General features: G+C 41.2%; 1 protein-coding gene across 3 annotated transcripts; it reads right to left on the bottom strand.

Annotated features, from left to right (window-relative positions):
• Positions 1 to 8,863, bottom strand: LOC135104739 (UDP-xylose and UDP-N-acetylglucosamine transporter-like). Of its 3 annotated transcripts, none has more exons than XM_064012298.1 (9): positions 8,805 to 8,863; positions 8,547 to 8,621; positions 7,769 to 7,852; positions 7,321 to 7,434; positions 6,956 to 7,058; positions 6,079 to 6,210; positions 5,141 to 5,344; positions 4,213 to 4,373; positions 1 to 4,019 (listed from the first exon to the last, which is right to left on the bottom strand). In XM_064012298.1, exons 3-9 carry the CDS (start codon positions 7,843 to 7,845, stop codon positions 3,752 to 3,754), a joined length of 1,059 nt encoding a protein of 352 aa, XP_063868368.1. In that variant the 5' UTR covers positions 7,846 to 7,852; positions 8,547 to 8,621; positions 8,805 to 8,863; the 3' UTR covers positions 1 to 3,751. The 3 variants fall into 3 exon arrangements, with proteins under 3 accessions (XP_063868368.1, XP_063868367.1, XP_063868366.1); XM_064012297.1 differs by having other exon boundaries at positions 8,339 to 8,621; positions 8,805 to 8,861; XM_064012296.1 differs by lacking the exon at positions 8,805 to 8,863 and having other exon boundaries at positions 8,339 to 8,798.
• Between the last annotated feature and the right edge of the window lie 3,611 nt (positions 8,864 to 12,474).

Genomic DNA, 12,474 nt, shown 5'->3' with positions numbered 1-12,474 from the left:
TTCACCAATATTAACTTTTATTATTCCCAATTACTACTATTGCAATTATTTCTTGGTGTTCCCTAATGATGCCTGATTACTAAACAAGGAATATCAGATACATTTTCCTGTACAATCATACACATATAGTACACTCAATTCATCTCACTTCTTGCCATTCATTCCTTTACAATTATGGATCACTCTGGGTACTGTATTATATGATGGACTGATACATAACAAGGCATCTCAGATATATGTCTGCTGCCACTGCCAGGCACAACCTGAACTCCCCAAACATTGGTCCCAATGCACATTCACTTAATTGTATCTTACCACTGTATAACATGCCATTCAATAATTATATTTACACACACACACACACACACACACACACACACACACACACACACACACACACACACACACACACACACACACACATGCACATGCAAATGGAGACAACCCGTATTTGACACCACGTTAGTGAGGAAGCATTTCTGCAGGAAGGGAACACGGAACACTGTCTTGCAATATGCCACTGCAACACAATACTTGCCTGCCACACCTCACACATTCAGGTACACAAACTGAGTATGGATGACAGAAAAATAAAAAGAAAAAAATTAATTAATTAATAAAAAAAAAAAAAGGATATATCACAGTTTCTGATCATAGTGAATTAGTGTCTACAAATATCACACTGTCTCTATCTACACTCTTTTTTAAGCTCATCACCTCTACACAGGAGTTAAAACCTATTGATTGATTGACTCACTGATTGACTGGAAATGAAAGCTCCCAAAAACACACACACACACACACACACACACACACAAATAATTCACAGCATTTTCAGTAGGTATCCCAGTATCACCACTAAAGCTGACTCACAACAAATTTTGTTATAAGACAAAATTGTAATGTTGCAAAAGTAATATAAACTGCAAATTCTTAGTTCTGTAGGAGCAAGTTCTCACCATGGCAAAATTCAATAAACTTAAAGGAAGGTGAACGAGAGGGAATGCCTGAGTGAACATTACTGAGACTTAAATGAGTACAAGAAGGAATGGCTGCCTGGAACACAGTACAAGAGCTTGAAGGAATGTGAACAAAATTTAGTGGTTGTGCAAACACTGAAATGAACACAAGGAATGGCTAGATGAACACCATAGCAAAACTCGAATTAATGCATACAAAAATTAGTGGTTCCATAAACATTGAAATGAACACAAATAAGGAATGGTCACCTGGACACTGCAGCCACACATGGCCTGGCCACTACACACCCTGGCCTGGAGAGTTGCACCTTTACCCTCACACAGTAATCTCTCTGTCTGAAGAAATATAAACATGTTACTGACACAGGCTTATTCTCTCACACACCAGTTTGTGACAGTAAACATTTACATCATATCTCATCTTTATCAACATCACACAACCTTTTACTATCTATCTATCTACGAGTATGTACCATGCCGGCAATCCCACATGGGGTGGCTCTCACACACACACACATTATTCACTCTCACCTCCATCAGTCCCCAGTGGAAAGTGACAGGGACAATCTTTTACAAAATGCTTAATTAAATGACATATAAGTATTTCATGAACTATAGTATTATCCTACATTTCATTGAATTAACAAAATGAATAGGAGATAAATATATTAAATTTTTAACATAATAAATAGAAGATAAATATAATAAATATTCAATAAATAAGTTAATGGATGTAATGCCTCACAGACACTGACTTTTCGGTTGTCAAATGAGAAAACAAAGCACAAAACTTAGAACTAACCACCCTGTAACCTCACTTTGTGGGGTTACTGTCCTTTATATAACACTAGGGTCAACAAGCACTTTACATAACATGAAGATTAACACCTTATAGTAAATATATCATCATGTACTGTAGAATATTAAGATGCATAGCACACCAAGTATGCACACTGAGAAAATAAACATAACATTTAACAATAAACTTTGTAATATAAAACAGCTTTCCATCTAGATTAAGTTTCACTGCTTGTACAGATATCAAGCATGTTTTTTTTTATTTTGACAGCTTATATACCTCCAGGATAGATCAGTAGAGATGAAGGGGAGCACAGCAGTGCTTGGGGATGAGGAAGAGTGATGGAATGATGAATGATGAAGCAAGTAGGGAGGGGAGAATTGTTCCTCACCACTGCCTGTGCTTCACTCCTCATCAGTGAAAGAAGTGATGAGGGTAGTGACAAGAGCACTGTGCACCACTGCTGGCTGTGCTGTATTCCTTGTCAATAAGGTGATGAAGGCAGTGGAAACATAGAATGAGGGGAGAACCAGTCATCCTTTCTGGCTTATCTTCACCTTTCAGTAAATAGCAAAGTCGGTGGAAGCATTGAGTGAGGAAGTACTATTCATCACTATCAGGAGCATATTCTGGAATACTTCTGCACTGCTCTGGTTGAAGCTACATGGGTTTTGAAGGGTGCTTTTAAGGTTCTAGTGACAAATAAACATTTCTACATCATGAGCAAATAAACATTTCTACATCATGAGCAGGAGAAACATAATCAAGAATCCAGCTCATCTTCTCTGTGGCCTTTGAAAACAGTCATGGTGATTGAGAGAGCAAAGCATTTCTGAATACAGGTTTCAGTTGCATCTACTCCTTGTCCTAGAGAGTACGGATACAACTAAGTTGCTAATGACAAGTTGTTTCCTGTAAGTGATGGTGTATAAGTACTGTATGGAGTAAGAAGATAACACCTGCTGTACAAACACTACTAAAAGGAGAGCTCTGCTTGTAAAGGGAACATGCAAGACATTAAATGCTGGCTTTATGGAACTTTCAGCTTCATCAACACCTCTCCATTTCAACCAGGTGACATCTAAAGAGCAGCATTACAGACCTTTCAATATCAAACACCGGTTTTATAGAACCCTCAACTTCATCAACACCTATCCATCTCAACAGTAGCACTGGACACCCTTCAGCTTCACTATGTCTCACCAATAAATAATATAACAAATATTTTTTGTCACTAGAGAACATTCACACTCTCCATGAGCAAGCCATGGCAGGCCAGCAGATCACAAAGCAGCAGCAGCAGGAATGTTTCCTCATAGTGCTACACAGCCTCATGCTTCTTCTCTTCTCCTTTAGCCGTTTCCCTAAAGTCACAGGATGGCAAAATGTATGTCTCCTCCAGATGTTGCTCATCATGTTTCTTCTCTGCCTTCCACCAAGAGAGCAACACTGTCCCCACACCAGGAACACAACACCCACACCATCAGTCAGCCATCATACAAAAATAGTCTCTCCACTTCCTCAGGTAGTTTGGTATACATACTCACATAAATAACACTACAGTCAAACAAATGAGTCATGTCTTTTAAAAACTGTTCATAAGCAGAAAATCTGTAAATTCAGATTAACTGCAGTACATATATTGTGAATTCTCATACTCATTGCATTCATAATAACTCTGAGATCAATTTTTTGAGATTTTTAATCATGTATCCAAAGTCTGCAACTGAAAATCAGGATGTCACAATTATTTTAACTGTAACTTTGGAAATTCATGAATGGGATATATGTAAATTGCAACTTGTCTTTACACACACTGCCTGCCTCTATCCTATTAATTCCAACCACCCATCCTCTCTCTCTCTCTCTCTCTCTCTCTCTCTCTCTCTCTCTCTCTCTCTCTCTCTCTCTCTCTCTCTCTCTCTCTCTCTCTCTCTCTCTCTCTCTCTCTCTCTCTCTCTCTCTCTCTCTCTTAGTCAGTCTTCCTGGTGGTGGTGATGATGGCCGCCACAGGAGGTGAAGGAGCCACTGCTTCCCTCAGCTTGTCAGGCACCTCAGAGAAGAGCAGAGTGCCGCCAAAGACAAGTGCCGTGCCCAGCCAGTGAGTGACAGTGAAGGGGTTGCGGAAGTATGCAATGGAGAAGAGAAGAGAAAGAAACTTGCGTAGAGTGAGCACCAGCGTGACGGTGAGGGAGGTGCACTCCGAGGTGAGGTGGAACACGGAGCTGATGCACACAAACCTGCAGGGAACAGTGGCATCAGGAGGAGATATGATGAGTGTGATGAGGATGATGGGTGTGAGGTGCAGCGAGTGACATGAATGAGGCACCAGGTCATGAAGTGATGGGAGATCTGACTTGATAAGAAACTTTCCTGCAGTTGAGTGTGTCTACTGATTCTTAAGAGTCCCCTCAGTACAGTGGTGGCACTTACTGTGTGAGAGTGTTGCCCAGGAGATAGAACCACATGTGAGGAATGGCTGCCAGCAATGGTACAGAGGCCAGGGAGGGCAGGGGCATGGAGGAGGAGAACCTCTTGGCATGGTCTATTATGCTGCCCACTGTCAGCAGAAACCCGGGCAGGGAGAGAGCATGCTGTGGGGAAGAGGTAGATAAGACATGACTTCATAACAGAAGAAAATAAGAAAACTGCAGGAAAATCTGTGAAATAAACTGCATGTATGTTGGGCAGGAGAGAGCATGCTGTGGGGAAGAGGTAGATAAGACATGACTTCATAACAGAAGAAAATAAGAAAACTGCAGGAAAATCTGTGAAATAAACTGCATGTATGTCCCAATGTCTTCACACACACACACACACACACACACACATTATATATATATATATATATATATATATATATATATATATATATATATATATATATATATATATATATATATATATATATATATATATATATATATATATATATATATATATATATATATATATATATATATATATATATATATATATATATATACTCAAAGTGACAGTTCACACTGAAGGAAAATGTAAAATAACCATTAATAAAGAGCAGCCAAGGCATGGCATCTACATCATTATTCAGAGACAGCTGAACTGCTCCCTCCTTCCTCTCCATGCCTTGTCTCCCCATAAGAACAAACATGCAGAGGAAAGAGTCCTCAATCTCCTCGCTCTGTCCCTCTTAGTTGCCTCTTACAACACACAGGAGGAACAGTGACTTGTAGCCTGTGACATAGTAACAGGATGCAGTGGTGCTTCACAAATAACATAGAACATAATCTCCCATGGATGCTTGTTGCCTCTTACAACACACAGGAAGTACAAAGACACAGCCTGATATGAGAAGGAGATGCAATGGTGCTTCACTCACAATGTAGAACAGAGCCTCCCAAGGGTGCTTGCCGTAGCGGGTGTACAGACACTCCTGGAAGATGCCCATTCTGGCTGACAGGAACAGGGCAAAGGTCAGCAGGGCAATGCCTCCCAGCCATGTCACCAAGCTGGGCATAACACCTTCACTGCCCTCACTACTCTCACCACTGCCTCCATCATTACTTCCTCCACCACCCTTATCCTGCAAGGCCAAGACACAAATGCATTTTGCCAGTAATCTTACAAATTAGTTTAGATATCTTGCATGTTCATTAGTTCTACACATATAACTATTTTTCTATATATCTATATACCAAGATGGCAATCCCACAAGGTGTGGCCCAGACAAAGTACCACACACTCATGCACACACTCTTAACCCTGCTGGTCATTGATGGAAAGGTGACAACTTTTACTCTTGTCAAAAACCTCAGACTAGTGTGAATATTTTAGCAACAAAGGCCTTACACATTAGTGAAGATGATATGTTAGTGTCAATAATCAATGAAAATAGCAGTGTCAATAGTCCTGCAAATCAATCTAAATAATTTAAGTGTTAACAGTCTTACATACTGATGATAGTCCCTTTAGAGCCAGTAAGTTAAAATACAAGTAGGCATGGATATTGTAGGCATCAGTAAGCTTACATCATAGTGTGGATAACTTTATCTATGAGGCACAACACATGAATCATTCAAAGTACTGACACCACTGACTGATTAAATTCAGAAGGGAAGACGCCCCAACATCACCATCTCATGGTGCCACTACAAGATGATAAAAGCAACTAAAATTGGTTAGACTAAAAAGTTCAAAATAACTAAAACAGTAAGAGTAAAAACATACTGAGAATTACTAAAAATGGCAAGAATTAAAAGGTAGTTGAATTAAAAGAAAATGCATTTAGCAGACATCTGCTGACACACACACACACACCAGGGTCTGGGCAGATGCATAGGTACACACGAGGGTGCCGAGGGTGATCATGCCCACACTGAGGCACTTAGAGGCTGAGTAGCGGCGGCCCATCACCACCACTGCCATCACCATGTTGGCAATCAGGCCTCCCTGTACACACAATGCCAGACATCAGTTACTGCTGCCATTACTGCTACTGAGAACATAAGAACAAAAAGGAATCTGCAAGGAGCCATCAGGCTTACACGTGACCGTCCCTGTTACTGTTCTTTCTACTAGTACACTAGAAAGAGATTTTCTCATTTTCCTGATTAAAGGACATGTAATCATAAATATCTAAGTTTAAAAATAAAATGACTGTCTTTTGTCCTGATTTGCAAATGAGGGAAAAATCCAGCACAATTTTCCATTAAAAGAAAAATCATTGCAGAAAGTGTTTCATTTACAAATGTAAATCTCAAGACATCAACCCCAGAAACATGGACTACTTATAAATATCTTCTTCAAAAGAATGCAGTTTATAAATGTCATTCTGCTAGCATTCAAGTAACCTGCCTAACCATACCTGCACACAACCTACCACACCCCCACACCCCCTGCCTCTCCTGCTGCTGTGCTATTTCTGGCAGCCTGTCATTCTGTTCTGGCATGTCATTATTCCTAACCATAACTTCCCCAGTACTTTATCTCTTCTGTCCCATCCTTCCCCTCCTACTCCTTTCCTTTTCCCTGTACCTTATTCCCTTAGTCCCAAGCTTCCCTCCTCCTCCTCCTCCTTCTCCTGCATCTTATTCCCTCTGGTCCATCCTTCCCTTCATGGTCCTCCTCCTGCACCTTATCCCTTCTGTCCTATCCATCTCCCCTGTTGTCCTCCTCCTTATCCCTGATGACTCACACTGCGGAATATCATATGGAGTGGCATGGAGATGTTGAATGCAAATGCCAGATTGTTGCAAACGTTGACCACAAAGAACAGCACCACCAGCACCATGTAGTCCCTGTGAATGGCGTTGGCAGTGAACAGTGGTGGTATTAGAACATAAAAACATAAGACAACTAGGGAAGCTGCAAGAAGCCATCAGGCAGTCCCTGTATCAAAAATCTTAGTACCTAGGTACCTATCATCCTCATCCATTAATTTGTCTAATCTACATATTTCTAAAGCTCCCTAATGACTCAGCACTAAGAACCTGATTACTAAATCCATTTCACTCATTTACCACTCTATTTAAAAACCAATTCCTTGCTAGCTGAGCACACCTGATGGGGACAACATTCTTCTTGGTGCCAAGCTGTGTGGTGAACAGGAAGCCATGAAGAGCAATGAAGACAAACTGGGCACAGGTGATGATGTTCCCACTGCCTGGCTCCTCCCTGCAGAATGTTAGCTTAGTTAATCTCAAATATATATTAATTTCTTATCTTAATTATACTGTAGATTTCAAGAAACTCCTCAAATTTTTATAATACTTTTCTGACTATATTCCTTAGGGACTGGCACCTGCAGTGGGTCTTTTTTTTTTCTTTGTTGCCATATGTCAAAACCTTACATAAAAAGAACAAAAATCTGTTTAATATGAGAACAAACAGGACAGAAGAGTTTGAATAGGGAATGAGGTACTTCTGCCATAGCCATTCCAGTCCCAGAGGATGTGAGGTGACAAAATGATAAAAACAGAATTAATATGTGATAGATGACAGTACTCACTTGACCAGAAGCTCCAGGAACACCACATTGGTGCAACACCCGACAAACACCAGCACGATGGCAGATGCTGCTCCCATGGTGCTTCTGCAACACACCCATGCTTCACTTATCTCCAAACACTCACTCACAAGGAGGAAACCCCATGCATAAGTATATAGAAATCTGTACAACATGAGTATTATAGTCTTCTGCAGGGTGTCAAGCCTACAGTTACACAACTGACTTGCAATACACTTCCATTACAATGTAGGCCACACCTGCAGCAGTGTTACTCCTTTGAACATCCCACCACTATACTCTACATAGTGTGCTGCCACTGTGTCACCATACCCAACAGTGCCACATGGGCTATCACTGTATCCCAAACTACCATCTGGTGCATCACTGTACCTCAGAGTGTCACTCAATATGTCACTTTACCTCAGTGTGCCACCCAATATGTCATTTTACCTCAGAATGCCATCCACTGTGTCACTATACCTCAGAATGCCATCCAATGCATCACCATACCTCAGAATGCAACCCAGTGTGTCACTATACATCAGAACAGTACATAAAGTGTTACTTTACCTCACAGGGCCAACTATCGTGCCCCACAACTTCAGAGTGCCGCTTGCTTGACTCCCAGTGTGCAATACAACCAAACAGCAAATACTGTCCATCAAGATCCAAGGCAAAGTATGTGCTCAGTGTCGCACATACGTGGCGGTATTGCTGCACAGTATTTACATCACAAGTGAGTGGACAGAACACACAGCACCACTTGATGGAGTCTCACCTGTGGCCGCTTTCTCACATTTGCAGAGCAGTACCACCCGGGCTCAGGTCATGCCGCTTCACACTACTGCACCTCCTGTGTGTTCAAAAGTGCTGTCACGCCTCACTCAGAATCTCCACAACTGACCTAAATAACCATCAATACTTAATCTGAAGTTACAATACAAGTGGATCATAGCCGCACACTACTGACAAAATACACCATAATCACGTGTTGAACGTCAGTATAGTTAAGCTCCTGAGTCAACGCACTACCTACCACCAGCCCGGCACAGCGACAGCTGTCTGATGTAAACAACACGTCATCAGCAAGGAGGGATTAATGTCAATTCGCTCCGTAGCAGGGCCGTTTCTCGCTATATGCAATGACTTGTTGTTTAGTGATCTGACTTGAATATTGTAATGGTGGGGACGTTTTGCCACCTGAATAATATATCTGGCTGGACCTGTAATGAGACTATATCAGAGTGGAAGTCTATTAGACGTATACACATTTCTAAAATCTAGATCCGACGATCATGAGTAATGTTTCCTGAGGTGCCTACATATTGTACAACCATTTACTATTTAAGCGATAAACCGAAGGATTTTTCCCATTCCCAGTTTTCCCAGCGAGCTACATTAATTCCTTCCCGGCTGTTGTAGCCACCAGCACATCACAGCACCACTGCCAGAATCTTCCCAGGTGCCTGCCTGGCTCTCTTTTCATCCTTACTTGAAAGTTACTCGAATAATATTGAAATAATACTAGCGTTTCCATTTGAGGGCTAAATTAGGGTATGTTTAGGTTAACTTATCAATAACACTGCTGATTCCTATATTGCGTTGGTCACGATTTTTAAAAGACATTTATTGTACACAGAAATAAAGTCTGTCCCGAAATAAGTATGCTAAAGCTATTTCCATAGCCCCCAGTTCTCCGCTATTTTTTTACTGAAAATCTCCACAAGGTGGAATCAAAAGCTTTTCGTCTCATCAACTCCTCTCTTCTAACTGACTGTCTTCATCCTCTCTTTCATCCCCGCAATGTTGCATCTCTAGCTGTCTTCTACTGCTATTTTCATGCTAACTGCTCTTCTGATCTTGCTAACTGCATCAGGTAGGAGGTAGGCGCCCCCAGCGGTTCAGTCACGACTCCGAAGGCTGCTGCTGTCCGCCAGTGTCCGGAGCTGCGGCAAGTGTTGACTCAGAAAGACTCATACTGTTGACTGAATTACCAGAGCGCTGAAATCATTGCCTTGCATGCCTCCTGGTTCCCCTTGTCGTGTGCAAAAGTGTTTATTGGGGCAATCACACCAGCACGCAACGACTCAGAGGTTTCAAATATTTGATAAATAACATATTATAAGACTACCGATGAATATATTCATAATGACAATTGATAATCGTGCTTGCTCTGGTTGGGATATCAACTCCATAAACCCTTTCATACACGAGTTTGAACAAAGGGTGTGGAGCACAAGGTACACTTCCGCACAGACGGACACTTTTGCATACGACATTCTCTCCCCCTATCACACACACACACACACACACACACACGTATGAGGGAGCATTTTGTCAATTGGATAAACGGTTTCCGTGAAATTGGTTGTTGCGTGCTGGTATGATTGCCCCAATCAACACAGCGGAAGTTATAGCATCTTGTACAGCCTCCCGACGTATCACAGGCCACAAGTCGCAGGACAGTCACGACGCAACGCTCACTGTTTCATTCATTTCAAGCAGCTTGGGTTGATAGTAATTATTCATTTTGCTCTCTTAGAAATGAACATTCTCTTTGTGCAAAATACTGATGATCATTTCTCCACAAGCTTAGATAATTTACAAAACATAAAGGTGAAAATCTTATTGCTAAGTCTTGTTGATCTAACTCCCCTCGTGGCTTTTGGCACCTAGCCAAAAACATCTCCAATAACTTTGCTTCATCTTTCCCTCCTTTATTTCAACCTGATGGCACCACTGCCATTTCGTCTATTTCTAAAGCTGAATTCTTCGCTCAAACCTTTGCTAAAAACCCTATCTTGGATGATTCAGGACTTGTTCCTCCCCCTCCTCCACCCTCTGACTACTTCATACTGCCCATTAAAATCCTCCGCAGTGATGTTTTCCATGCCCTCGCTGGCCTAAACCCTCGGAAGGCTTATGGACCTGATGGAGTCCTTCCCATTGTTCTCCGAAACCGTACCTCCATGCTTGCACCTTGCCTTGTCAAACTCTTTCAATTCTGTCTATCAAAATCTACCTTCCTTTCTTGCCGGAAGTTTGCCTTCATTCAACCTGTTCCTAAAAAGGGTGACCGTTTTAATCCCTCAAACTACCTTCCTATTGCTTTAATTTCCTGCATATCTAAAGTTTTTTTTTTTTTTATCTATCCCCAACAGGAAGATTCTTCATCACTTCACAACCTTCTATTTGATCCCCAGTATGGATTCCGTCGAGGCCACTCCACTGGTGATCTAGCTTTCCTTACTGAGTCTTGGTCATCCTCTTTTAGAAATTTTGGTGAAACTTTTTCTGTTGTCTTAGAAATGTCAAAAGGTTTTGATGAAATCTGGCCCAAAGCTTTGATTTCCAAACTACCCTCCTACGGCTTCTATCTTCTCTAATTTCATTTCAAGTTTCCTTTCTGACCGTTCTGTTGCTGCTGTAGTAAACGGTCACTGTTCCTCAGGGTTCTGTCCTGTCACCCACTCTCTTCCTATTATTCAACAATAATCTTCTAAAGCAAACCTCTTGTCATATCCACTCATACGTTGATGATACCAGCCTGTACTTTTCCACGTCTTTTAGTAGACGTCTAACCCTTCAGGAAGTAAACAGTTTATGCAGGGAAGCACAAAACGCCTGACTTCTGATCTCTCTAAAATTTCTGACTGGGACAGAGCAAACTTAGAATTTTGTTCAATGCCTCAAAAACTCAATCCCTTCATCTATCAACTCGACACATCTTTCCAGACAACTATCCCCTCTTCTTCAATGACACTCGACTGTCCCCCCTCTTCTATACTGAACATCCTCGGTCTGTCCTTTACTTATAATATAAACAGGAAATTTCACATTTCATCTTTCTCCTTTCTCTCACCCCCATTCTGTCCACCTTTCTAATGCAAAAGTTAACTAGTATTCTCAATCATTTATTCCTTTATCTAGTAAACTCTGGAACTCCCTGCCTACTTCTATATTTCCACCTTCCTATGATCTGAAATCTTTCAAGAGGGAGGTTTCAAGAAACTAATCCAGTAATTTTTGACTAACGCTTTCGTCTCTGTTCGGGGACCGACACCTTAGTGGGCTTTTTTTTTTATTGCAGTTTTCTTACCCTTGGCATATATATATATATATATATATATATATATATATATATATATATATATATATATATATATATATATATATATATATATAGATAGATAGATAGATAGATAGATAGATAGATAGATAGATAGATATAGATAGATATAGATTATACTTGAAGTAAATGTGCAAGAGATAAACGTGAAAGATAAAAGAGTTACGTATGTACATGATTATGGGACGGAAAAACTACTACTGTGACTCAATCCAATATGCTTGCCTGTGTTGGCTGGCGGTAAAGGCACTGCGTCCCGTGCTTAAGCGGCTGACTACCTTGACTGCCCTCACCGCGTAGCGCACATCACAGGCCCCGCCAAGCACCTCACGGCCCTTTAGTTGTCCTAATGATAAGCGCTGCCGCAGCCTCCAGACAAACTGGGACGTCCGGTGATGTTAGGAGGGAGTAGTGGAGGCTGTGTGGAGGGTGCTGTCGATGTCACTATGTTATTGATGGCCTGTGTAAGGGAGTGGGTGGGGGACTTGTGTACTCAGAGTATTGCGTTGAGTTTAATGGTTAACCCTTCATAAAATTCTCTCTCTCTCTCTCTCTCTCTCTCTCTCTCTCTCTCTCT

Source organism: Scylla paramamosain, chromosome 11, assembly GCF_035594125.1.
Source record: "Scylla paramamosain isolate STU-SP2022 chromosome 11, ASM3559412v1, whole genome shotgun sequence".
In the NCBI taxonomy this organism is placed as follows: Eukaryota; Metazoa; Arthropoda; class Malacostraca; order Decapoda; family Portunidae; genus Scylla; species Scylla paramamosain.
Note: the sequence above shows the minus strand (reverse complement) of the source record. Positions and strands in the feature narration are given on the sequence as shown.